Source organism: Trichechus manatus, unplaced genomic scaffold, assembly GCF_000243295.1.
Source record: "Trichechus manatus latirostris isolate Lorelei unplaced genomic scaffold, TriManLat1.0 scaffold00294, whole genome shotgun sequence".
NCBI lineage: Eukaryota > Metazoa > Chordata > Mammalia > Sirenia > Trichechidae > Trichechus > Trichechus manatus.
The window spans coordinates 1,027,749-1,050,743 of record NW_004444230.1 but is presented as its reverse complement, the minus strand read 5'-3'; the positions used below and the strand labels follow the sequence as shown (position 1 = coordinate 1,050,743).

Sequence of the window (22,995 nt, the reverse complement as noted above, 5' to 3'; positions counted from 1 at the left end):
CACCAAAGTGGGATGCAGAACATTTTCTTAATAAACTTTGTTATGCCAATTGACCTAGATGTCCCCTGAAACCATAGTCCTCAGACCCCTGCCCCTGCTACTCTGTCTCTTGAATTCTTTGGTTGTATTCAGGAAACTTCTTAGCTTTGGCTTAGTCCAGTTTAGGCTGTAATCTTTATGGAAGCAGATTGCCAGGTCTTTCTCCCTTGGAGCCGCTGGATGGAGTTGAACCACCAACCTTTTGGTTAGCATCCACGCATTTAACCATTGTGCCACCAGGGTTCCTTAAAACAGCCATAGACAATACTAAATGAATAGGGGTGGCTACGTTCCAATAAAACTATTTAAGGACACTGGAATTTGAATTTGATGTAATTTTTACATGTTAAAATATTTTGATTTTTTTCAACCATTTAAAAATGTAAAAACCATTCTTAGCTCATGGGTGGTGGAAAAACAAGAGGTGGGCCAGATTTTGGCTCACAGCTCACAGGCTATATATAGTTTGTAGACCCCTGCTCTAGAGGAAGAATTTGATCTCTAAGCCCATATTTGTTTTAATCTTTTAGAAAAATGAAGCAAAATATACTAGGGCAGGGACTTCTGTCTTGTTCAGCACCTAGAAAAGTGCCTAGGCACACAGTAGGAGTCCAAGAAATAGTTGTGGAATGGTATTCATTTATTCATTTAATAATTATTTATTGAGTGCCTATTTTGTGACAAGCACTGTTCTGGGTATTGGAAATAAAGCAACAAATAAACAGATAAAAATTCCTGTTCTCATAAAGCTTGCATTCCAGTAGGGGAAACAGGCGTTAAATAATAAGTAAAATATGTATCAGATCATCATAAAAACCAAACCAAACCCGTTGCCATTGAGTTGATTCCGACTCATAGCAATCCTACAGGACACAGTAGAACTGCCCCATAGGGTTTCCAAGGAGCAGCTGGTAGATTCGAAATGCCGTTCTTTTGGTTAGCAGCCAAACGCTAAACCACCGCGCCAGCAGGGCCCTCAGATCATGGTAAGTGGTAGGGAAAAAAAACACAAAAAGGAACATAGGGAGTAGTAAGTACAGTTGTCATCCCCTTGCTGGCAAAGTGACATTTAAGCAAAGAATTTAAAGGAATAAGGGAGTGAGAAATATGGAGATATGGCCGAGCCTTCCAGGCAGAGGGAACGGAAAGTACAAAGGACCAAAGATGGAAGTACTTGTGTGTTCAAGAGACAGGAAGTAAGCCAATAGGGTTGGAGCAGAGTGAGTGACGGGAAAAGCGGGAGGAAGTACGGTCTGTGAGGTAAGATTAGTGGTTCAGATCTCACAGGGCTTTTGTAGTCCCTGGTGAGGACTTTGTATTTTACTCTGAGTAAGAAGGGAAGTCAGTGGAAGGTTTTAAGTATAAGAGTAACATAACCTTTCATAAGAATGAGACTGGCTGCTGAGATAAGACTACAAACTCTGGAGGTATCAAGGACAGAAGCATGGAGATCAGCTAGGAGGTTACTCCAAATCTAAGTCTAAGCAAGAGATGGTGGTGGCTTGGACCAAGGTGGTAGCAGTAGAAGTGAGAAGTGATCAGATTCTGGATGTGATGCATGATACTTACTAAACAAATGTATTGCTCAAGTCTAATTTCCGTAAGCAAGATAGAATTTGGTGGGCAATGGGTTGGTACAGAAGAAGAGACCTAGGTCCTAGTCCCAGCTCTAGACCTCAATTTCTCCAGTTACAAAATGGGAAAAAGACCTAGTCATCATGAGGATAAGGTAAGAGTGATTGGAGTCAAAGTTCTTCGAAGGATTCTCTCCTTGCCACTGTATGTATAAAGCACATAGTCTTCCCTTCTCTTCTTCCGGTCAATTGCTTTCCAACACACTCCTCATGCACTATTTCAAAAATCCCCAAACCTCCCTTAAGAAAAGGTAGGGGAGAAAATGGCTAACTGGAGAGAAATGTTTCTGTGGCTGCTAGTTTTTTTTTTTTTTTTTCAGAGCTTTGTTTACAAGTGGCTGGAACAACACTGAAAAGAAGGTATACAACATTCCTGGCATTTCTCCCGACATGATGAAGCTAATTATTGAATATGCATACACCCGGACCGTCCCTATCACACCGGACAACGTGGAGAAGCTGCTGGCTGCTGCTGACCAATTTAACATCATGGGTATCGTCAGGGGTTGCTGTGAGTTCCTCAAGTCGGAGCTGTGTTTGGATAATTGTATTGGTATCTGCAAGTTCACAGACTACTACTATTGCCCTGAGCTGAGGCAGAAGGCCTACATGTTCATACTGCACAACTTCGAGGAGATGGTGAAAGTCTCAGCAGAATTCTTAGAGCTCTCAGTCACTGAACTTAAGGATATCATTGAGAAAGATGAGCTCAACGTCAAACAGGAAGATGCTGTATTTGAGGCCATTTTAAAGTGGATTTCTCATGACCCCCAAAATAGGAAGCAGCATATTTCAGTTTTGCTTCCCAAGGTCAAGTTTAGTTGTTCTTTGTGGATGCTTAATTGCTCACTCTTGATTCATTTCATCCCAGAGGGATTGTCGTAAGGCCCACATGCAGATGTACGACAGATTCCAGGGCTGTATTTCTATACACTTATATAGATGGTTATCTCCTACTATTCTCTGGAATTTTGCATTTCACTTTTCCCTTGGCATTGCTAACAACTTCTCCCCTAGTTATACTCTTTGACCAAAATTCTCCCTGGTAGTGGGGGAAGGAGAGGGCAAGGCCTTCAATTTTTTTTTTTATTGGGTCTTCCTTTCACCCTTTTTCCATTCTATGAGTTTCCCCAAACCCAAGTTAGAAGTTGGAGTAAAAAAATTCAGAAACCGAACTATGAGTATTGCATACTATTGTAGCCAAAACCAAAAAAACCCAAACCTGTTGCCGTCAAGTTGATTCTGACTCATAGCGACCCTATATGACAGAGTAGAACGAACTGCCCCATAGCGTTTCCAAGGAGTGGCTGGTGGATTTGAACTGCTGACCTTTTGGCTAGCCAGTGAGCTCTTAACCACTGCACCACCAGGGCTCCACAACTGTAGCCAGTTGGTGTTAAATAATGTTATTTTACAAATAGAGACACAGACATTCAATTACTGAACAATCACCACAGCTTTTTCTGATTTTATAGTACTGTCCAGTGGCAGAGAAATGGGCCTTCTAGTTTATTCTTAGCATGTAAATGTATACCACCGCCACAAAACAAGTATTTAAACTGTGAGTTATAAATTTCAAGACAAAACAAAATGTAATACTAGAGCAGTTCAAAGGCAGACTGTGAAACAGGGGTTAAGGATATGGCTTTTCCAGACACCCTCATCTCATCTGAATGACTTTCTGTATTTCCTTCTTAGGTTCGCCTGGCTCTAATGCATGCTGAGTACTTCATGAACAATGTTAAGATGAACGACTATGTGAAAGACAGTGAGGAATGCAAGCCAGTCATCATTAACGCCCTAAAGGCCATGTATGACCTAAACATGAATGGACCCTCTAATTCTGACTTCACCAACCCACTCACCAGGCCCCGCCTGCCCTATGCCATCCTATTTGCAATTGGTGGCTGGAGTGGTGGGAGCCCCACCAATGCCATTGAGGCATATGATGCTCGGGCAGACAGATGGGTGAATGTCACTTGTGAGGAAGAGAGTCCCCGTGCCTATCACGGAGCAGCCTATTTGAAAGGCTATGTTTATATCATTGGGGGGTTCGATAGCGTAGACTACTTCAATAGCGTTAAGCGTTTTGACCCAGTCAAGAAAACTTGGCACCAGGTAGCTCCGATGCACTCTAGACGCTGCTATGTCAGTGTGACTGTCCTCAGCAATTTTATTTATGCCATGGGAGGATTTGATGGCTATGTGCGCCTCAATACTGCTGAACGTTACGAGCCAGAGACCAATCAATGGACACTCATTGCCCCCATGCACGAACAGAGGAGTGACGCAAGTGCCACGACACTGTATGGAAAGGTAAAGACCAGGGTGGGAGAGGGAGATTGGAAGCAAAGGCCAAGCCCAGAAATGATGGCTGTTCCTTGTTTTTTTGGGTGGCAGTACTCACTCTGCAGTACTGACCCCTTCCTTAAAAGACTAAGTGGCCTTGTTTTACTTATTAATGAAAAAGCAATGCATGCAAACATGGGGGGAAAAATCCAGATTGTACAGAATGGCATTAAATGAAGTGTTACCCCGCACCGCACGCAGACCCTTTCTTTCTACTCCCCAGAGGTGACAATTTGATACTCTTGGTACTCTCTTCACGCAGGTCTACATATGTGGTGGGTTTAATGGGAACGAATGCCTGTTTACAGCAGAAGTGTACAACACCGAGAGTAATCAGTGGACAGTCATAGCACCTATGAGAAGCCGGAGGAGTGGAATAGGTGTAATTGCTTATGGAGAACACGTATATGCTGTAAGTTCCTCTAGGGCTACAACATAAATGATTAACCCCTAGATCTGATATCTGCAAATAGGTTTACCCTACCATTGGTAAGCATTTGAAAAAGCTTTTTTTTCATAGCGGAAGGGGGAGGTATGAAACCTCTGATCCTCCCCAACTAGGGCCTTCTCAGTAAACAGCAGCAGTGGTTAACAGTCAATCGTGTTTCTTTTGCAACCTACAGGTAGGCGGTTTTGATGGAGCGAATCGACTCAGAAGCGCAGAAGCCTACAGCCCAGTGGCTAATACTTGGCGCACGATCCCTACTATGTTTAATCCTCGTAGCAATTTTGGCATTGAGGTGGTGGACGACCTCCTGTTTGTGGTGGGTGGCTTTAATGGCTTTACTACCACCTTTAATGTTGAGTGCTATGACGAGAAGACTGATGAGTGGTACGATGCTCATGACATGAGCATATACCGCAGTGCTCTGAGCTGCTGTGTGGTACCAGGGCTGGCCAATGTTGGGGAATATGCAGCTAGACGGGACAACTTTACAGGATTAGCACTGCGAGATGAAGTAAAGTATTCCGCTTCGACAAGTACCCTACCTGTATGAGCCTCTTCATTTAGCTAATAAAAAGTCCAAGCAGTAAGAATTAATTCTTTTTTTAAATAAATACAGTGTTTAAACTTGTAAGAGTACTGGAAAATGTTCAACTTAAGGGAGCCAGGGTTGGATGAATGAGGGAATAGGAGGGAAGGAAGAAGGCAATTATAGTCAACAGTGTATAATTAAAAAGAAAAACAAAACAAAACAAAAAACAAACAGTACAAACCAGCTCTAAAGAAATATGTTTATTTAAAACTTACATTGAAACGATTAGTAGCTTTAACATAGAACAAGATAGCTTCAGGAATGTAAAACAAGCTATTTTACAATGTAACATCTCAAAGTGTCCTAAATATTACATCTCCTCTGACTTCAGGGAGGCAGCCAAGATTATACTTTCAGTAGAGTAGAAGAAGCCTGGATACTGCTAGCCCAAAGAACTCACTGTAGCAACTCAAACAAAATATTTATTTTACAAATAGCTCAATGAGTCCTAGCACATGGATCATAAGACCTTTGGACAGCTAGCAAGCACTACTTTTCACGAGTGCGTTATGTAGGAGGGTTAAGTTAACAAGTGCTCTATTGTATGTGCTTCAATGTAAGACACTGGTAGTAATGATCATATAGAGTAAGACAGAAGCCCGCAAAGGTAATCAACAAAAAGCAGGAATCTGGCTATCTAATTAAATTCCTTGAAGCAAAATGCCTATTATATTATGTTACCATATCACATGACTCAACTATGAGCTGTTTTGTTTCCAGTGACCAGAACATATAAGGTAAGCACTGCAACAAAAACAGACCTTTTCCTCACGAAAGTAAACTGGAGTGGTAAAATGTCTGTCAAGCCAAAAAAAAAAGGTGAATTGTTTCTCAAATATTCTACGGTTAAACGGCAACCTGTAAGCACCTTATTTTACTAGTGTAAGCAGAAAACTTGCTTCACAATTCTGTATATTTTCGAAGACATGAAATACAGTCAACGTATCCTTTTATGTAAGCATAATTTAAGGAAAGTACAAAAAGTCCCTTTAGATTAGACCAAGTAATTAAAATGTACAACTCAGCTCACTCCTACCTACAGTATAGTCTTGATATTAGAACTGTGAAGCAGAGAATGAAGTATTTCAAACATATCACACGCTACACTATTTAGTCGAGAGAGAAACATAAAGGGGGAAAAGTGTGTCCTAGAAGCTGCTTTACCAGCAGCCTAAAGGTTTGAAAAAAAAAAACACACACACAAATCTTCCGTATACACTATCTTTTCAGCTTCAAACAATTCTGTTCTATATAAAAAGGGACAATATTTTAATTTTTTTTTTGGTCCCAGAAATACTATACAAAACCAGGTGATCAAAAAACTGATGTCAATAACTTTTAAGATTATTTAGCAAAACAATTATTTTTCAACTGACACAGCAAAAGCAAAGTTGAATATCAAAATACACAAGACTAATCATGCAAACAACTGCAAGTGAGATGCATTACTTAAACACTAAGCTCATGACTGACATTCTCAACATATACCATTGTTTTGTTTTGTTTTTTAAACATGGTGGGGTAGGTATAGTTAAAGGATACCCATTCTAAGATATAAGTGGTCTCATTCAAAGTTATATACAGTTATTACTTTTTGGTATAATCAATTCCTCCCTCTTCCACAAAACAAAAATAAAGGCAACAAAATAAAGTTTGTGTGAATACACGTTAAGCTGTATTTTTAAAGCCACGTTTTTGACTATTCAGATTACCAAAATCTTTATGTTTTCATCAAAAAGGAAATTTCTCTCTCAAAGAGCCATCTTAGGTCTTGGTTATCATAATTAGAACCTTCCCAAACAATCTGGGAAGTTATTTACAATTCAGAATTTCAGAATGGCAGCCTTGAACAGATTTAAGCAATCTGGTTTCTTTTTGTATTAACAAGTTAGTTAGGATATCTCAGAAACACAAGTTATTGATGTGAAATCACACATGTGAATTCAAATGTGACAATTAGGAATTCAGTAGTCAGGAAAACCTGCACACATCATCATGCAATGAAGGACTTACCCCTTCTTTTCAGCCATGGCCTAGGCTGCCTGCTGAGTTAAAAAACAACAGTTTCAATCAAGGTTTCAAAATCAGATTATACCTAAATCTTATGAGTTATAATCTCTGCCACATCGTGTGAAAACAAGAGAGAAAACTCTACAAATAACTTGGTAATGACTGTCTCTGAGACCAAAAAATATGCTTACATCATACCCTTCTGGAAAGAAACTGGCATCCTAGGGAGCGACTAAGTTATTTCAATACAATCAAAGATAAGTTTGTTATGTGTCTAAAAGAAGGAAATGAGAACTTCTTCAATGAGTTTTTCTTACTGGTACATGCTTCTCACAACTAACAAAAAGCTGAATTAGCACTTATCAGAATCCAGATGACTTTTATTAAAATAACTACAAATAAATGGAAATCGAAAAAACAAGGAGAGGTGGTGGGGTAGAATAACAAAGCCTCATCTAGGAGCAGACTTGCAGCTTTCCCCCCAGTCTAAACTAAATGGTTTTAAAGCATATTTCCAACATATTTATTGAAAAGCCTTGTCTTAGGCAGGGATACTAATTCAGAAATTTCAGAAAGGTTCTTAGTATAGGGCCCAGGGGATAAAACATTAGTGGTCTTGTAGCAAATACAGAGTCAAAATTTCTAGTTGTGCTTTTTTCTCCAACAACTACTAAGAAAGTTGGCTTTGACTATAACGGACTAGAAAAAAAAAAAAATCACTGCACTTGGAATTGAACTTCTATAGAGTAGTATACTAGAATGTCTAAGAAGCTAAAGACATTCTGTAAAAAACAAGAAAAACTTCACTGGACCCACACTGCAAACCATCAGAGCAGGCTCTCTTCCTGCTCAAGGAAAAGCCAAGTCCTTTCTCTGTGAACTGGAAAGGAGTCGACCTGAGTGCTGATGTGTATCAAACTCAGGAGTGTCTAAGAGAATCAGAAGAAGGCATAAACATACATGAAACATAACTGCAGTGATAAATTTTTAAGAGTCAGAATTATGCAACCAAGTTCAGTATTCTGAGCTCAGACGAAGTTCCAATAAAAGTCTAGGGCAACCGGATAAATTATTATCACAATCAGGGCCAAGATATAAAGAAGCTTCTCTTTAACATTTCTCTAAATTGTTACTTCCTATCCATTCTGAAGAAAGTTTCTTTAAGAAAGGCAAGAGGATTCTATACACAATGCATTAGAACAAAAATTAAAGTTGAAGGCATTGAGTAGCGATTGTCATAAGCATTATTTACACTCATTAACTTATCCTCAAATAAGCCTGCAACTTCTGAAGAGTTTAAAAATTTTTAAATGCTTTTGATTTCCCAGTTTACACTAATGCTACTTTTCTTCCTATAGAAACAAATTTCACATATGTAACTTCCTCTGTTCAATCAGTTAAAGATCAGTACCGTATTTTACGCAAATAATGAGCACCTTCTATGTTTGTTTGTCAATTGCTCCCTCTGCCCGCGAGGTATTTTTGTAAGCGCCCCTATGCCAATTTTTTTCTTCCATGTTGCTGTAAAAAAGAACTAGCATGGTGCACTTAAAACACCTGGCAGGGGGACAGGACACAGCAGTTGGCAAACAAATGTACAAGGTGTGCATTATTTGTGTACAAAATATGGCAACTTTTGCCAACTACCATCATCTCGGGTTGATGACTTGAAGTCTGCAACGCTTTTGCCAAAGAAATAAAAAATATTCAAAAAATGCATGACTCAATCACAAGTTTTTCATCAGTCATCTCTTCTAGAAATAAACACAACAGTATTTCTAGACAAACACAACAAAACATCAACACAAACATTCTGAAACCATCTTGCTGAAAATTTGTGCTTTTTCCTTCAAATTTCAGTGTCACTACTGCACATGCCTTCTGGAGAAGAGGGCTTAATGCATAAATTCTCATCTTGTCAGAATCAACCACTCAGGAAAAAATGAAGAGGAAAATCAAAGTAAATGTGCAAATAAAATTGATGCTTAAAGCATGTTCAAAATATAAGTCCCTAAGACAAAAGGAGTTATAACTTGTTGGCCAAAAACAGCCGAGTAACTGCACCTGATTTTTCCACTTGTCTTTAATAAGATCTTATTTAGCTAGTACATACATACAAACCAAGGACAGAAAAAGACTGCAAGCTAACAAAAGTTGCCAAGTATGGAACTGAATTTCCCATTCTTCAGTTTTTAACTACTTTTCCTTTACATGGGGTAATACTGTAATCAGTTCAGGTAGAAAATAAGTTATCAACATACTTTTTCTAGTAACTGTTTGGATAGCTTCAGCCTCATGAAGAGAACCTAGCATTCAATCTGAGAGCTTGGCACTCGCCGCATGTTTAGGGCATGCCGATGGATTTCTTGCATCTGTCTGATCCGGTCCTTCTGCCACATTAAGTTTTGAGGCATAGGGTATCGCTGTGTGCCATGCAAGTACCGGTACGGGATTCTCACGTGGCAAGCAGTGGCTCTACAACGAGGCTGTGGCATGGGAGGAAGAAGCATCCACCTCTTTCTCTCAGCACAATATCGGTAGGCTTCTTTCCGATACTGTTTGTCAATATCATCACTGTTTTTCCAACCTCCAATAATGAAAACGTCATCTTTGTAATAGCAAATGGCTGCTCCTTCAATGCTCAGGACTTCTGGAGGTAAACTTTCAAGGATCTCATCAGAAACTTGGCTGGCAATTTTTCGTACTGCCTCTTCATTTTCTAAAGAGTAACTCTTAGGACAGCACGACGCTGTCTGGTAGAAGTTTGAATTAACCACGGACATTTGGAAAAAGCAGTAATTGTCAATAAGTGGCAAAGATTCCACATCTTGCCACTGTCGAGTCTCTGTATCGTAACAAGTAATTACAGCCTTTAACCCGTCTTCGGTGTCACGATCCACAGGAGTGCGGGCAGCAATGTACACAAACCGGTCTTCAATGGCAAGTGCTTTGACATCTCGAAGAATCTTTGGTGCCGATTCCAAGTTGTGCCATTTATCAAGCTCAGGATTATAAACAGTCACATCTTTAAAGCCAGGACTGAAGTTGCCATGCCCTCCAATGCTATAGAGCTTCCCTTTAACTTCTGTTAGCCCAAAAGAATGCTTTCTTGTCATCAGACTACAAACATGTTCCCACGTATTCAAATTTGGGTTATACTTTTCCACAGTTTTAGCAAACCCTGGTTCCATTGATCCAGCAACATATACGTAGGATTCTGTTACTGCAACCGCATGTCCATCAAGGTGATTATGAATATGAGGCAGGTTTACCCATCTGTCCTCATCAACAAAATATCCCACACATTCACTTAAATAGTCCCCCCCTTCTGACACGCCTCCAATAACCATGATCACGTCCATGTTTTGCCCGTAGCGAGGTAATAAAGAGACATGAGAAGCGGGGTGCTGGAATGTTCCAGATTGTATGTTCTCAGCTCTCAGAGCATGCCTCTCCACTGCATCTGCCACCAGCTTGACGCAAACTTCATTATTGGCCACCAGCCTCTCTGGTTTGACATGCCGAGTAAGGTAAGTAGGTTTCATCTGGGACAATCTGAGCAATTTAAAGAGTTCTTCAAAGTATCTCTCTCTCTCCTCAGCATTTCTCTGAACCCACTTTAAAACTGTTTCAAAGAGAACCTCTTCAGAATCAACCGTAATTTCCAAGTCTGAAAGCCAGTCTCGAATGAGATGGAAAGGTAAAGTATAAAATTCTTCATCCTGAATTACTTTGTGGAAGTTTCTTCGTATCATATCAGCAGCTTTCAGAGCAAGTTGGCTCAGGGTGTACATATGAGCTAAGCTATGAATGGCCACACAATTAGAGAGATGAAGTTTTTTCTTGAGAAATTCTCCACAAAATTCTTTTAAACGAATTAATAAAAACCTATAATAAAGAAAAAGAGAAAAGATTAATTTCCAAATGTGCATATTTCACAAGATTGCACTTTGAGAACATCTGAATTACACAAATTGAAACGGTGAGATTAATTTCACCTTATGCACAACATTTGAAAAAGAAAATCCCCCAAATTAAAAAGTATTGTGCTGAAAAAAGTATGTTTAAAAACATAAACATAAATTATTTTTATATATAAAAATACATTTAAATAACAATGACAAAGTTTTTGGAACACATTCTCTAATAAAGTACAACTGTCCCATACTTTATTTTCACTTTAATTTGCTCTCCACAAATCCCAATCCAGACTTGCCTCTGTCATCGTGTCCTAATCTCTTGCCATCACCAGCCTCTTCTTAAATGGGGCAGGGTCTCAGGGAAGAGATTTTATTAAGCATCAACTGTATGGAATAATCATCACCCATTTATTAGTCCGTCCTATCATGGTGGCTTGTGTATTGCTGTGATGCTGGAAGCTATGCCACTAGTATTTGAAACACCAGCAGGGTCACCCATGGTGGACAGGTTTCAGAGGAGCTTCCTGACAAAGAACAGACTAGGAAGAAAGGTCTGGTGATCTACACCTGAAAATTAGCCAATGAAAACCCTACGGATCACAACAGAACATTGGCTAACTTGCTTGGTTTGAACACATCACTGGGAGGGAGGATGGATCAATTGCTGGAAGAGGACACCATGTTTGGTGAAGTAGAGGGCCAGAGAAGGCAAAGGAGAACCCCGGTGAGACGGACTGGCACAACAGCTGCAACAATGGACTCAAACATGCTGATGATCATGAGGATGATGCAGTACCGGGCATGAGGTTGTACATAAGGTCGTCATGAGTCAGAGTCAACTTGACAGCAGCTATCAATCTATCCATCTACGTGGTATAAAGTAAGAGCTAAGCAGGAACTGTGACTCCTTGGAGGGTTTGTTTGGTCAGATTATTAGAAAGAACAGCAGTCCAGGCTTTGTGTTAGAGGTTTTAATCTCCTCTTCAACAGAGCTTTCTCTTTGGGCAGCTGGGTTCCCATTAAAGCAGGGATGGCAAAGGCAAACTCAAACTTCTGAAGAAGCCAGGTCACAAAACACAAACAAATAGTGCTTATGTAGGACAGTCCAGGTTAAAAAACAAAAGAGAGTGGTTTGGTATGTAGCTGACTACAGGTTTTCTGTCCACCTAAATTCATTTAAAGTTAAAACAAAACAACAACAATGGTTTCAGACAAATTCGTACATCTGGCAGCACTCAGCCCTCAGGGTAGCCTACCTGAGACCACCGCTTTAAAAAAAGTCCCCCAAATTGCAAAACTCAGACAATGTAAGGACGATTTATTCAGTCCAACCCCATTCAATTTGGTAGCCATTTGTTATTATCATTATTATGTTTAATAACTAACTGTGATATAAAGATGAATAAGACAGGCTCCCTTCACCCTCTTCAAGGAACATATTATCTTAGAAAGAAAATGAATACAAGGTGCAGTGGTTGGGGCTGTAGTGGCTCCCAAACATGTCTGGGTGCTGGAGTCATATGGGAAGTTGACCCAGTTAGATATATATATAATTCCTGGGCTCCCTGCCCCCCCACCTAGAGCCCGTTTTTGGCAGGCACCCTGGGTAATCCTGAGACAGCATCCCTTAGACAAGTGTTTGGAAACACTGCTCTATGAAAATAATAGCGACTGTTCACATACTAGGCATTTGCCATGTGCGAGGCATTATGTAGGGTAGTTCCTATCATTTCTGATAACTGCCCTGCAAGGAAGGTATGATCACCAACAGAGTACATGGGGGAGGAGGAAAGGGAGAACCTTGCCTCAGAGCTGATGGGAAGATTCAATGTGATGTCTCAGGGCACTTAGAACAGCGCCTGAAACAAGGCAGCTGCTCAGCAGCTGACAGATGGAGAGAAATTTTAAGTAAACTGCCTGCTCCTCTCCTCACCCCCAATCAAGCAGGGGCAAATTTGAAAACAAAAAACAAACCTCCCTCCCCCCCCAAAAATAAAGATCATATGACAGAAGCAAACATTGCCTGAGTGAGTGCAATGATCCTTCTCTATCCATTTTCATTCAACAAACCTCCCTCTGACTTATACTCACCCTATTCTGCCCCACCTTTGAGAAAAGCATCAGACAGAACTTCATCTTTCCACCACCCGATCTGCCTGCGTGTCTGTCTTCCTAGTCCAATCTTTCCATTTATAATATGGATCCTATCGCCCCTCTTGGTTTCAAGGACTTTAGTCCTACAATTATCCCCTCAATCCTGTAGCATCAATTTCTCCTCTTCCACTGAATATTTCCATCAGCAAACAAACACATTCTAGTATCTCCTATCTTAGACGGTAAGAAAAAGACATACTCCTGCTATGGATTGAATTGTGTCCCCCAAAATACGTGTTGTAAATCCTAACCTCTATGCCTGTGGTTAAAATCCTATTTGGGAATGGGCTGCCTTTGTTAAGTTAATGAGACAGAATTAGTACAGGGTGTGTCTGAGTCAATCTCTTATAAAATATAAAAGGAGGAGATTATGGAAGCAGAGATGTGGGAAGAGAGATGCCAAGCCATACGAAGATCACCCAGGAGCACAAGCTCAAAGAGACAAGGACCTTCCTCGGAGCCGACAGAGAGAGAAAGCCTTCCCCTAGAGCCAACACCCTGAACTCGGACTTCTAGCCTCCTAAACTGTGAGAGAATAAATTTGTTTGTTAAAGCCACCCGTTTGTGGTTGTTATGAAGTGTGTCCCCCAGAAATGTGGGTCAACTTGGCTAGGCCATGATTCCCAATATTGCGTGACTGTCCACCATTTTATCATCTGGTGTGATTTTCCTGAATGCTGTAAATCCTACCTCTATGATGTTAATGAGGTGGGATTAGCGGCAGTTATGTTAATGAGGCAGGACTCAATCTACAAGATTGGGTTGTGTTTTTAAGTCAATCTCTTTTGAGACATAAAAAAGTGAAGTGAGCAGAGAAACATGGGGACCTCATACTACCAAGAAACAAGAGCCAGGAGAATAGGACGTCCTTTGGGCCTGGGGTCCCTGTGCTGAGAAGCTCCTCGACCAGGGGAAGATTGATGACAAGGACCTTCTCCCAGAGGTGACAGAGAGAGAAAGCCTTCCTCTGGAGCTGGCACCCTGAGTTCAGACTTCTAGCCTCCTAGACTGTATTTTCTCTTCATTAAAGCCATCCACTTGTGGTATTTCTGTTATAGCAGCACTACATAACTAAGACAATCCCCCTTGTCCCTACTCAAACATTTCCATCTGTGTTCAGTTGTTCTGATCTCCTTCATAGGAATACTTAACTTAAATGGCTCTTGTCAAGGCCACCAATGACCTACATTATTGCCAAATCCAATGATCACTTATGCCTTGGCAGGATTGGCCACCTCTGCCTTTACACTCTTCCTTTCTAGGCTTCCATGAGATCAGTCTCCTCAACTGACTCCTCTTCAATCGTGTGACATTTTGGAGAACCCCAGGGTTCAGTCCTGCCTGCTCCCTCTCCCCGCTGCTTCTCTCCCTTATCTACAATCTCTTCCTAAGTAATTACATCCAAACCCATGGCTTTAATAACCAACTATATGCTAATTTCCCCCTAGTCTGTATCTCTAGCTCCCAGTGCTCTTATATCCAGTTGTCTACTCAGACATTTTGATCAAAACCAAATTCCTGATTTCCCTCCCTGCCGCAACCTCTCTTACAGTCTTCCATATCTTAATAACAACTGGCCCCCTGCTATTTCCCAACATCCAGACAAGCTCCAACCTCAGGGCCTTTGCACCTGCTCTCTAGCTGAAAACACTCTTTCCCTCGCTTCCTTCAGTTCTTTGTAAAACGTATTCTCCAAGAGGTATTCTCTATCCACTCGTTTGAAAAACAGCTCCTCTGCACCCAGCACTATCTATATGCCCCGACCATGCTTTCTCATCACAGCTATAACGATCATCCAACATACTATATATTTTACTTATTGTTCACCTACCAGTGTAAGTGCTATATGAGCAAAGCAACTTTAGTCTGATTCCCCAGCATCTTAGAATCCAGTGTCTGATCTGATGCTGAGTGGGTGCTCGGTAAGTACATGTATTTGTTAAAATAACAAATCTGTAATATAACACTGTCTAAACAGATTCCTCCCTATCTCTGTAAATGGCATTCACCAGCTTCCTAACCAGTCTCCAGCATTCATTCTTGATCCCTACAATCCATTTTCCACAGCAGCAGAATCTTTTAAAATCTTTAAATTCGATCATTTTTTTTACCCAGTTTCCCATCACACTTACTGCAAAATGCCAACTCCTTATTCTGACACATTTCACACCATTTTCCCACTGTCCGCTAGATCCAGCCTCAGGGGCTTTTTTCCCCCCTTGTCCAACCCAAACTGGATCACTGGATCCAGCCTTGTGCTATCTGCCTGGGAATGTTCTTCCCCCGTTTTTGCATGGCCAGTTCTTTCTCGTCATTCACAGGTAGATTTAAACGTCACCTCTTCAGTGAGGTCTTTCCTCTACCCAATCACTATCCTTTCACCCTTTTTTAACGTCAGTACAGCACAGATTACATACGGACTTTCTTTTCATTGCCATTGTCCTTCCCTCTAGAATCTGAACTCCACTAGCGCAAGGCGCCTTGCCCGATTTGACGGCTGCATCCTCAGTGCCCAACACAGTGGCTGACCCACAGTGGGCGCTCCATGAGTATTAAATGAATGCATCTGCTCAGCGCTCACTAGATTCCCATCCGTAGGCATTGCCGTCCCCGCTTTCTCCTGCCCCCTCCCCAGATGCTGCACAATCCTCTCCTTCAACGTGCGTTTTCACCTCCTAGCGCCGCGCCCTCCACAGCCCGGCCTCCCTCGCTTACCTGTCGGCTAACTCTAGCACCTCGTGCACACTGCCCGTGCTGACGCGGATCCTCCCAGTGTACATGTACTCGATAACGGCTTCTACAGTGTCGGGCTCGGGCCCGGGCTCGGAGCTCCACTTGCGCATCTCCACCCGGCCCGAGCGGGACTCGGAAAACTGGCCGGAGAGTAGGGGCGTGAAGTACTCGGTGGCGGCGGCCAGCACCGAGCGGTGGGCCCGGAACTCGCGACCTCCGGCACCGCCGAAGCACAAGGTAATGTCGCAGAAGAGTCCCTGGCGCCGCTGCTCGTTCTGCCTCCAGGACAACTCCGAGCAGTGAGAGCTGCACTCGAAGTCCTCGGCCTCGGGGCCGGGATCTCCCCCGCTGGCCTCCATTGCAGATATTCCAGGCCCAGGCCCGAAGTCCACCGTGCCGCTGCCTCTGACTTCGGCTGCTAGTCCCGTTGAGCCGGCGGCGGCCGTCTCCATGCTTTCCATCTCCAGCACCTGAAGGGATGCAGCCGCAGCCGCCGCTGCCGCCGCGGCCACCGCTGCCGCCGCCATCTTGACGCCCCCGCGCCCGGCCTCCGCAGTTTCGGAACGATCCGGCCGTTCTGGTGCGACACAGAGGGATTCTGGGATTATAGTGGGCGAGGGGCGGAGCCCGTGCCGCGAGCCTGGGGCCGCGCATGCGCCGCCTCGTCCTTCCCAAAATCCGTTCCACGTTTGATAGAGTTCAAACTTAAATCTTTTCAGTTATCATTACTTCACTCGACTCTCAAGAATCACCCAAGGCCTCCCATCCCAGATCTCGGTGGGGGAATGGATTTTTTGCTTCCCCTTACCAGCATGATCTTCGTAAAAGCCTTCTTAGACCATCACCTATTAACGTCGTGGGTGGTAACATAGGATTTTGATTTTAAATGATTTAAAATGGGCTTGTAGTGAAAATACTACCAAAATAAAGTCTTTGGATCGAGCTCCAGCTAAGTGGATGAGCTTAAGCAAGTTACTTATTGTCTGTGAACTAATTTATTTTTCAAAAATGGAGATACTGTCTACCTTGGAAGATCAGTGTAAGGATTAAATGAGATAATGCTTGTAAAGTGTTTAGCATCATGATAGGTAATAGTTACTGTTCAGTATATACAGTAAAAGCTGTGAAAGTTGGACCCTGTGTAAGGCTGAAATGTCAGAGAAAGAAAACTCCAATAGGCCCACTAATAGAGAGCTATAGAAAAGTGGTAAGAGTGGATGTGTGGAGAATGGATTTTAAGGGCACAAAAGTGGAAATAAGGACACCGGTTAGAAGACCAGATATGACTAGATGATAAAACTCATTGCCATCAAGCCGATTCCGACTCATAGAGACCCTGTAAGACAGAGTAGACGGCTGGTGGATTACAACTGCCGACCTCTCGATTAGCAGCCAAATGCTTAACCACTGCACCACCAGGGCTGGACTAGATGATAGAGTAAATGAACAGGGCTTAGCAACCAGATAGAGAAGTAAAGATTGACTCCTAAGAGCTTCTGGCTTGAGGATCTGGGTAAGCTTTGGTTCCAATTCACTGAAAAAGAGGGGGCTGCAGGTTTAGGGGAGAAGATAGTGTTTTGATTTTTTTTTTTTTTTTTTTTTTTGAGGAGGTGGAATGAGCATTTTAAAATGACATATAGCAAATCATTAGAAAGCACAGTTGAAAGAAATACAGATGAAAGGGTATGGGGGACATGAGACACCAGTACACCTTCATACTACAGTTTATTTAAACGAAACTGTGATAATACAGAGGAGACTGAGGTGGCAGCTGACCAGAATCTTTGTGAATTACGATGCAAACTGGCTGGAGAAGAGTCCTTGGACTCACATTTCAGTAACAAGACAAGTCAGCTGCATACATACAGAGAAGATAAGACATTTCACAGCTTTTTGCTTTGCATTTCCATTTTAAACATACGTATGTTACAACTTTACACATTTTAAATTACTACTCCACATATTTTATGACAATGGCTAAGGATGCAATGGTCCCATCCCACTGACATAAGCAGACTTGGGCCTGCAACATGGAGTGTTTCAGCGGGATACCAAACAAACTTTTGACAGATAACATACAAAAAGATCTTAAAAAAAATCAGATTGATACAATGTTCTTTACATTAAATGAGGAACAAAGGGAAGTAGAAAAACAGGATATTAAGGGTACCTTAAATGTAGTATCTTTAGGTCTCAAAATTTAAGTTTCAATCCTTTCCTCCAAGGGAAACTTTTTTATTTTTTTTTTAAACTAAATGGAAAAAATAAAACAACGTCGGAACACCCTACAATGAGGAAAAACACTATCCTGACAGAGCTTAGATGCTTCCATATAATAAATACAGCAGGTAGCAGAGCAAACTTCACAAGTATTGGCTTGGTTTTTATTTCTACGCTTATAAAAAAAATACTAAGCTTCTTTGTGTGGACTGAATGTTATTAGCCTGTAGGAGTTGGTTTCTGGCACTGGTACACCAGCGGCTGTTTACATTGCAGGCCCATCCTATAGCAGGCTCCACTGCCACCGGTCTGTGCACTGTTTCTCAGGGGAGCAGTTCTTGTCTTCATTTTACTGCAGTAGGGTTCCTGGCTCAGTTACATGCTCATGTGTTCTGGAAGAACATATGAAATATCGTCCCACGGATGACGATACAGCCCCTGTTTCAGCCTCTTCTGATCCAGATAGTGTCCTAAAATGGAGCAAACGCATCTTTAGAGTTTGGCCAGGAGGAGAGGATATGGAAGGGAAATCTTGCTAATACAAAAAAATGTAGGTAGAAAGAAATGGGGAAGTAAATCCAGATCAATTCAGTAGGTAGGTCCAACAGCCTTGGTAATAGGGAACTCCTGGAATTAATTCTTATTTTCCTGGGCTAGCAATTGAAGTCATTTCTAAGAATAAAATAAAGATAAGCGGGGAGGGGAGGTTAAAAGAAAAAAGGGAAGATTAAGAACAATGATTAAGAAAATATGACATCTCTTTTGTAGAAACTCACTACATGGGCAAATGGTATAGCTGAACTGTGGGGTTAAAAAAAATGCCTTAAAACAACAACGAACTCACCAATGAAGCCCATACTCCTTCCCAGCACAAAGATGCCATTGAGGGCTCCAATGTCAATATATTCATCAGCTTCCTCCCTGCAACACACAGTCACCTTGTAGTTTTCAAATGGTCACATGACTGCCCACTTCCCCTAGACTACTACTGCCCAGGAATGAGAAGCTCTGTTTGGTTTCAAAGCAGAAAGGAGGGGTACTCTGGGTGGTAGGATTACAGGCAATTTTTGTTTTCTTCTTTACACTGCCATATTTTCTAAATCCTTTATAACAAACTTGCATAACATGCAGCACTTTTATAGTTAGAAGGGAACACCAACAACAAATCAATAATCATTATGAAGAAGAAAAGGGCTGTGAGGCTCACCGAGTAAAGGACCCACAGTTTCTGAGCATGTCTACAAATGCAACTCCAATAAAACCATCAACATTCAGGATAAGATTTGGTTTCTGGGAAAGCAAAAAATTCAAAGCATTTATTATTATTTCTCATTTTTTTATTTGCAGTTTTCCTCTAGTGCTACTATGATTACAGAATTTGACCACCAGTTAAAAATCTCCATCAAAACCTCCCAGCTCATTAAAGACCGTGTCTTCCTCAGTTCCGAATTCCCAGTGTCTAGCAAAGAGCCCAGCACCTAGCTAACACTCGGTATATGTCTATTGAATTTAGTTACGAAACAGAAATATAGTTTTCCAGAAAATTAGGTTGGATTTCAACTGCACAATCAACATATGACCTGACACCCATTCCCTCCCAAGAAATTCACCCAAAAACATTAATTAGGGAATTTTTTCTTTTTTACCTTTGAGGTGGTAATCTTCTCCACTTCAAGCGCATAGTCGAGCAGAGGGGTGGCAGGGAAGTGCTGCTTCACGTAATCTTTGAGGATCTGCACTCGCATGTCCGGGTTGTTTATCTACAAATTGACCCAAAGTTACAGAGGGACCCAGCAGAACACTGCTGTTAAGGGACGTGTTTGTACTTGGGTCACTGGATGACAGAACTGTATGTACTGCATACAGGAGATGTTTCAGGGACTGGAACCAGCCTACGTGTACGATTCCATGTGGCGTATATTACAACATTGCTGGGGCTTCAGATTTTTGAAATTCTCTTGCATCTCGCTTGGGCCTCAAAACAACCTTTGTAGGTTCTTTCTTCTACAAATAAGGAACTGAGACTTGGAAAATGTTAAGTGACTTGGCCACAGTTATGGTGTTAGACAGCAGGGGCTGGGACTTGCCTAGCTCTGTACCCTAGTCAAGCTGTAATGAAGTTCTATGCTAAGCAAGCATCCCTTGGGAGTGGGGCAGCAAAGTACTCCTGAAATTTTAGCAAAAATCAGGCCCTTCAGTGAATGGAGATTAGCCATCTGCTAAGAGACCCACACTAAGCAATAATGTTAGTGGGGGAGTAGAACAATTTCGGCACACCTCAAACCCCAATACCACAGTGGCCTTCTCCCTCAGAAAAGAGGCACACTAGGTCAGTCCAGAACCCAAGAAAGACTGAGTGTGGCAGTACAGGTCTAGTGTGATCTTGGAAAGAGGCCTAAGCTGTAGACTGGAGAGGTGCTGTCTGCTCAGGAGCTGGGGGTGGCAGAGCAAGGTCCAACAAGCTCTGGATGGAATGTTCTGCAGAACTAAACACCTTCCCTGGCCCTGACCCAGCCCTTGCTCACCAAGCAAACTCTGGATCTCTAACCTGAGCTGGCCAAGCATTTGGATGCCTGGAAGGGAGTGTCCTGGATCACACACATGAGGGACACTCCTGCCATGGGGATGGGATGCCCCTTACTCGCCCATTCATGCAGGACCCTCTTGTGTTAATATGAGTCACTTTCCCTGCCCAGACCAGCAAGTTGCCTGACTAAATAAGGTTTCTGGAGTTACCAGGCCAAGGACCCTGGGACAAAAGGACCTACTAAGGTGCTGCCCCTGTAAGGCCCTTAACAGCTGCCAGATACCTCTTCTCTTTCACTTCGCTTTCTAAAACCAACCAAAAAAAAAAAAATTAGAATAGCAGGGGAAGTCGGGTTGGCAAACAAACATAGAAGGTGCAGGTAATTTGCATAAAAACACGGTATTTAGACTTCCTACCCCAGTGATGTCAGACTTAACCATGTGATTTGCTTTGGCCAATGAAACATGAGTGTAAGTGCACCATGAGACTTCCAAGCAGAAGCTGTAACAGCCTTTACAGGGTTCTGCCATTGCAGTTTCCCTTCTGACGTGAGACCAGCACATCCCAGACAGGGGCTGCTCCTGCAGCAGAGGTCCCAGAATAAAGATGACATAGAACAAAGCTGCAGCCAACCCTCAGTGGATGTAGTGTAAGAAATAAACCTTTGCTGTTCTAAGCCACTGAGATTTTTGGAATTGTTTGTTACTGCAGCATTATCTAGCCTAAATTAACTGATAGACCCGCTTATTCGGACCTTAGTCCTTTCTCCTATAAAGTTCATTTGGGAAGCTAAAGTTACCAAGTTTCCAGCTCATCATATTTTCATGCTACCATTTAACAAGGTAAAAACTGTTTAAGGGCAATCTCTATTACAACATGCACCTGTTAACATGTCCAATGCTTCACATTTTGGGAGTCGAGGGCGTGGGTGTTCCAAACTAAACTGATATTCTATTGTCATCACCCACTGGGTCTTCCAGACCCACCCCTTAAGGAGAGCAACAGCTCACCGATTTCACTCGATGACCAATGCCCATGATCAGCTTTCCTTCCTTCTTCATCTTGTTCACAAACTCCATGGGGATGATGCCACTGTCAAAGGCTTTACTGAACATCTTGGCGGCTGCGTCCAAGGCACCCCCAAACCGATCCCCCTGCAGGAGAAACAGCCCTGTGTTGCCCTGAGTTGCAAGAGTCTCCTGCAGCGTCGCAAACCAATCTGGTATGTTCTGAACAGCAACCTGCACAGGGTTTTACAACCAGGGGCTCCTTCTAGGACTCAGCTGCAGCCAAGCAGCATGATGCCAAGCCCAATGTCCCCACTCACCTCCCAGGGTGACAGTACTTACGATGGTCAGCAGCCCTGAGGTGAGGCTGGAGACCAAGTCCTTCCCAGCCCGAGCACAGATGATGGTGTTGTGAGCCCCCGAGACGGCTGGCCCATGATCAGCTGTCACCATCAGGCACATCTCAATGAACTGGCAACAGTACTTGGGCAACCTAGTGGGGGTGAGTAAAGCAGCAAGAAGAGGAGAGTTGGAACAGAGGTGAACTGTTGAACATGAGGTATGCTGACAAGGACATGTCCCTGCTTTCCCTATTTCCCTGAACAAGTCACTTTCCCCATTCAAGAAGGGCCCAATCCAAGTCTAACACTATCATTACAATTCCAAGGCAAAACTTCCTCATGCTTGGACAACTCTGGACTTGGCTGCTATCAAATACTACTTTTAAAACAGGGCTAGCAACCAGGGCTTGGAATCTCTTCATTAGGCGGTAGTTTCAGCCTGAGTTGCTGCAGCAGGATATGACTTGTATTTGTGGCTACGCTCCATGTGCCAGAGAGGAGGTGAGACCTCTGGTCCCTTTCACAGTGTGTGGGCCCAGGCCTCCTGCACAGTGGTCAACCTCCCAACTAACCATCAAGAACAAAGTCTGGAGATGCAAGAGCAGACAGAGTGAAACCTGCTCACGTGTTACAACCTGTGAACTTTTTCCAGGAAGGGCCCAAAGCAGGAAAAAGACCTGTCTCTCCACAGCTGAGGGCATGACACAAACCAAGACCTGGCTTCTGCCCAGTGCCACCCCAAGCCAGGGCTCCATGGAGCACATGTTCACTGTCCCCTTGCCCAGCTGTCGGTCCCAGGCTCAGCTAGCTTTAGAAGTTGCAGACAAAATCAATTTTCTCTAACATTCAGGCTGATAAGAGACACAAGTTTACAAAGAGGATACAATGAGGTACTTCAACTAAGCCTGTTCAGCAACTCTGCCAGGCCCACTCGTTGAGCTACCAGATCCTTCCAGATCTCCCTTGCTTACCCCTACCTTTCTCTCAAGAGGCCTGCATTTACCGACTGTCCCATTTCCTTAAA

The 22,995-nt window shown here is 42.6% G+C and overlaps 3 protein-coding genes across 6 annotated transcripts in view; 1 reads left to right on the top strand and 2 right to left on the bottom strand.

Annotated features, from left to right (window-relative positions):
- The window catches only part of KLHL10 (kelch like family member 10), a 7,344-nt gene extending 2,210 nt beyond the window's left edge, over positions 1 to 5,134 (top strand). Inside the window, exons 2-5 of one of the 2 annotated variants that reach the window (XM_004390320.2) lie at positions 1,994 to 2,483; positions 3,372 to 3,989; positions 4,285 to 4,434; positions 4,646 to 5,134. In XM_004390320.2, coding sequence (XP_004390377.1) covers positions 2,064 to 2,483; positions 3,372 to 3,989; positions 4,285 to 4,434; positions 4,646 to 5,020 — 1,563 coding nt within the window. In that variant the 5' untranslated portion in view covers positions 1,994 to 2,063 and the 3' untranslated portion in view covers positions 5,021 to 5,134. The remainder of the gene's footprint in view (positions 1 to 1,993; positions 2,484 to 3,371; positions 3,990 to 4,284; positions 4,435 to 4,645) is intronic. The other variant, XM_004390319.3, reaches the window with a different exon arrangement.
- A 110-nt stretch (positions 5,135 to 5,244) lies between these two features.
- KLHL11 (kelch like family member 11) lies at positions 5,245 to 17,330 on the bottom strand. The gene is made up of 2 exons (XM_004390318.2): positions 15,859 to 17,330; positions 5,245 to 10,957 (listed from the first exon to the last, which is right to left on the bottom strand). Exons 1-2 carry the CDS (start codon positions 16,401 to 16,403, stop codon positions 9,376 to 9,378), a joined length of 2,127 nt encoding a protein of 708 aa, XP_004390375.1. The 5' UTR covers positions 16,404 to 17,330; the 3' UTR covers positions 5,245 to 9,375.
- A 259-nt stretch (positions 17,331 to 17,589) lies between these two features.
- ACLY (ATP citrate lyase) overlaps positions 17,590 to 22,995 on the bottom strand; it is a 39,722-nt gene continuing 34,316 nt past the window's right edge. For 2 of the 3 annotated variants that reach the window (XM_023725217.1, XM_023725218.1), the window contains exons 24-29: positions 21,973 to 22,123; positions 21,634 to 21,777; positions 19,743 to 19,856; positions 19,304 to 19,386; positions 18,941 to 19,017; positions 17,596 to 18,566 (exon numbers count right to left, since the gene is read on the bottom strand). In XM_023725217.1, the coding sequence (XP_023580985.1) occupies positions 18,472 to 18,566; positions 18,941 to 19,017; positions 19,304 to 19,386; positions 19,743 to 19,856; positions 21,634 to 21,777; positions 21,973 to 22,123 (664 nt within the window). In that variant the 3' untranslated portion in view covers positions 17,596 to 18,471. Of the gene's footprint in view, positions 18,567 to 18,940; positions 19,018 to 19,303; positions 19,387 to 19,742; positions 19,857 to 21,633; positions 21,778 to 21,972; positions 22,124 to 22,995 lie in introns of all 3 variants that reach the window. The other variant, XM_004390317.3, reaches the window with a different exon arrangement.

Excerpts from the sequence above, each read along its gene's own strand:
- KLHL11 (XM_004390318.2), bottom strand. The coding sequence starts at position 16,403 with ATGGCGGCGGCAGCGGTGGCCGCGGCGGCAGCGGCGGCTGCGGCTGCA. Across the intron at positions 10,958-15,858 it reads GTGCTAGAGTTAGCCGACAG|GTTTTTATTAATTCGTTTAA; the intron begins GTAAGCGAGGGA and ends TCTTTATTATAG.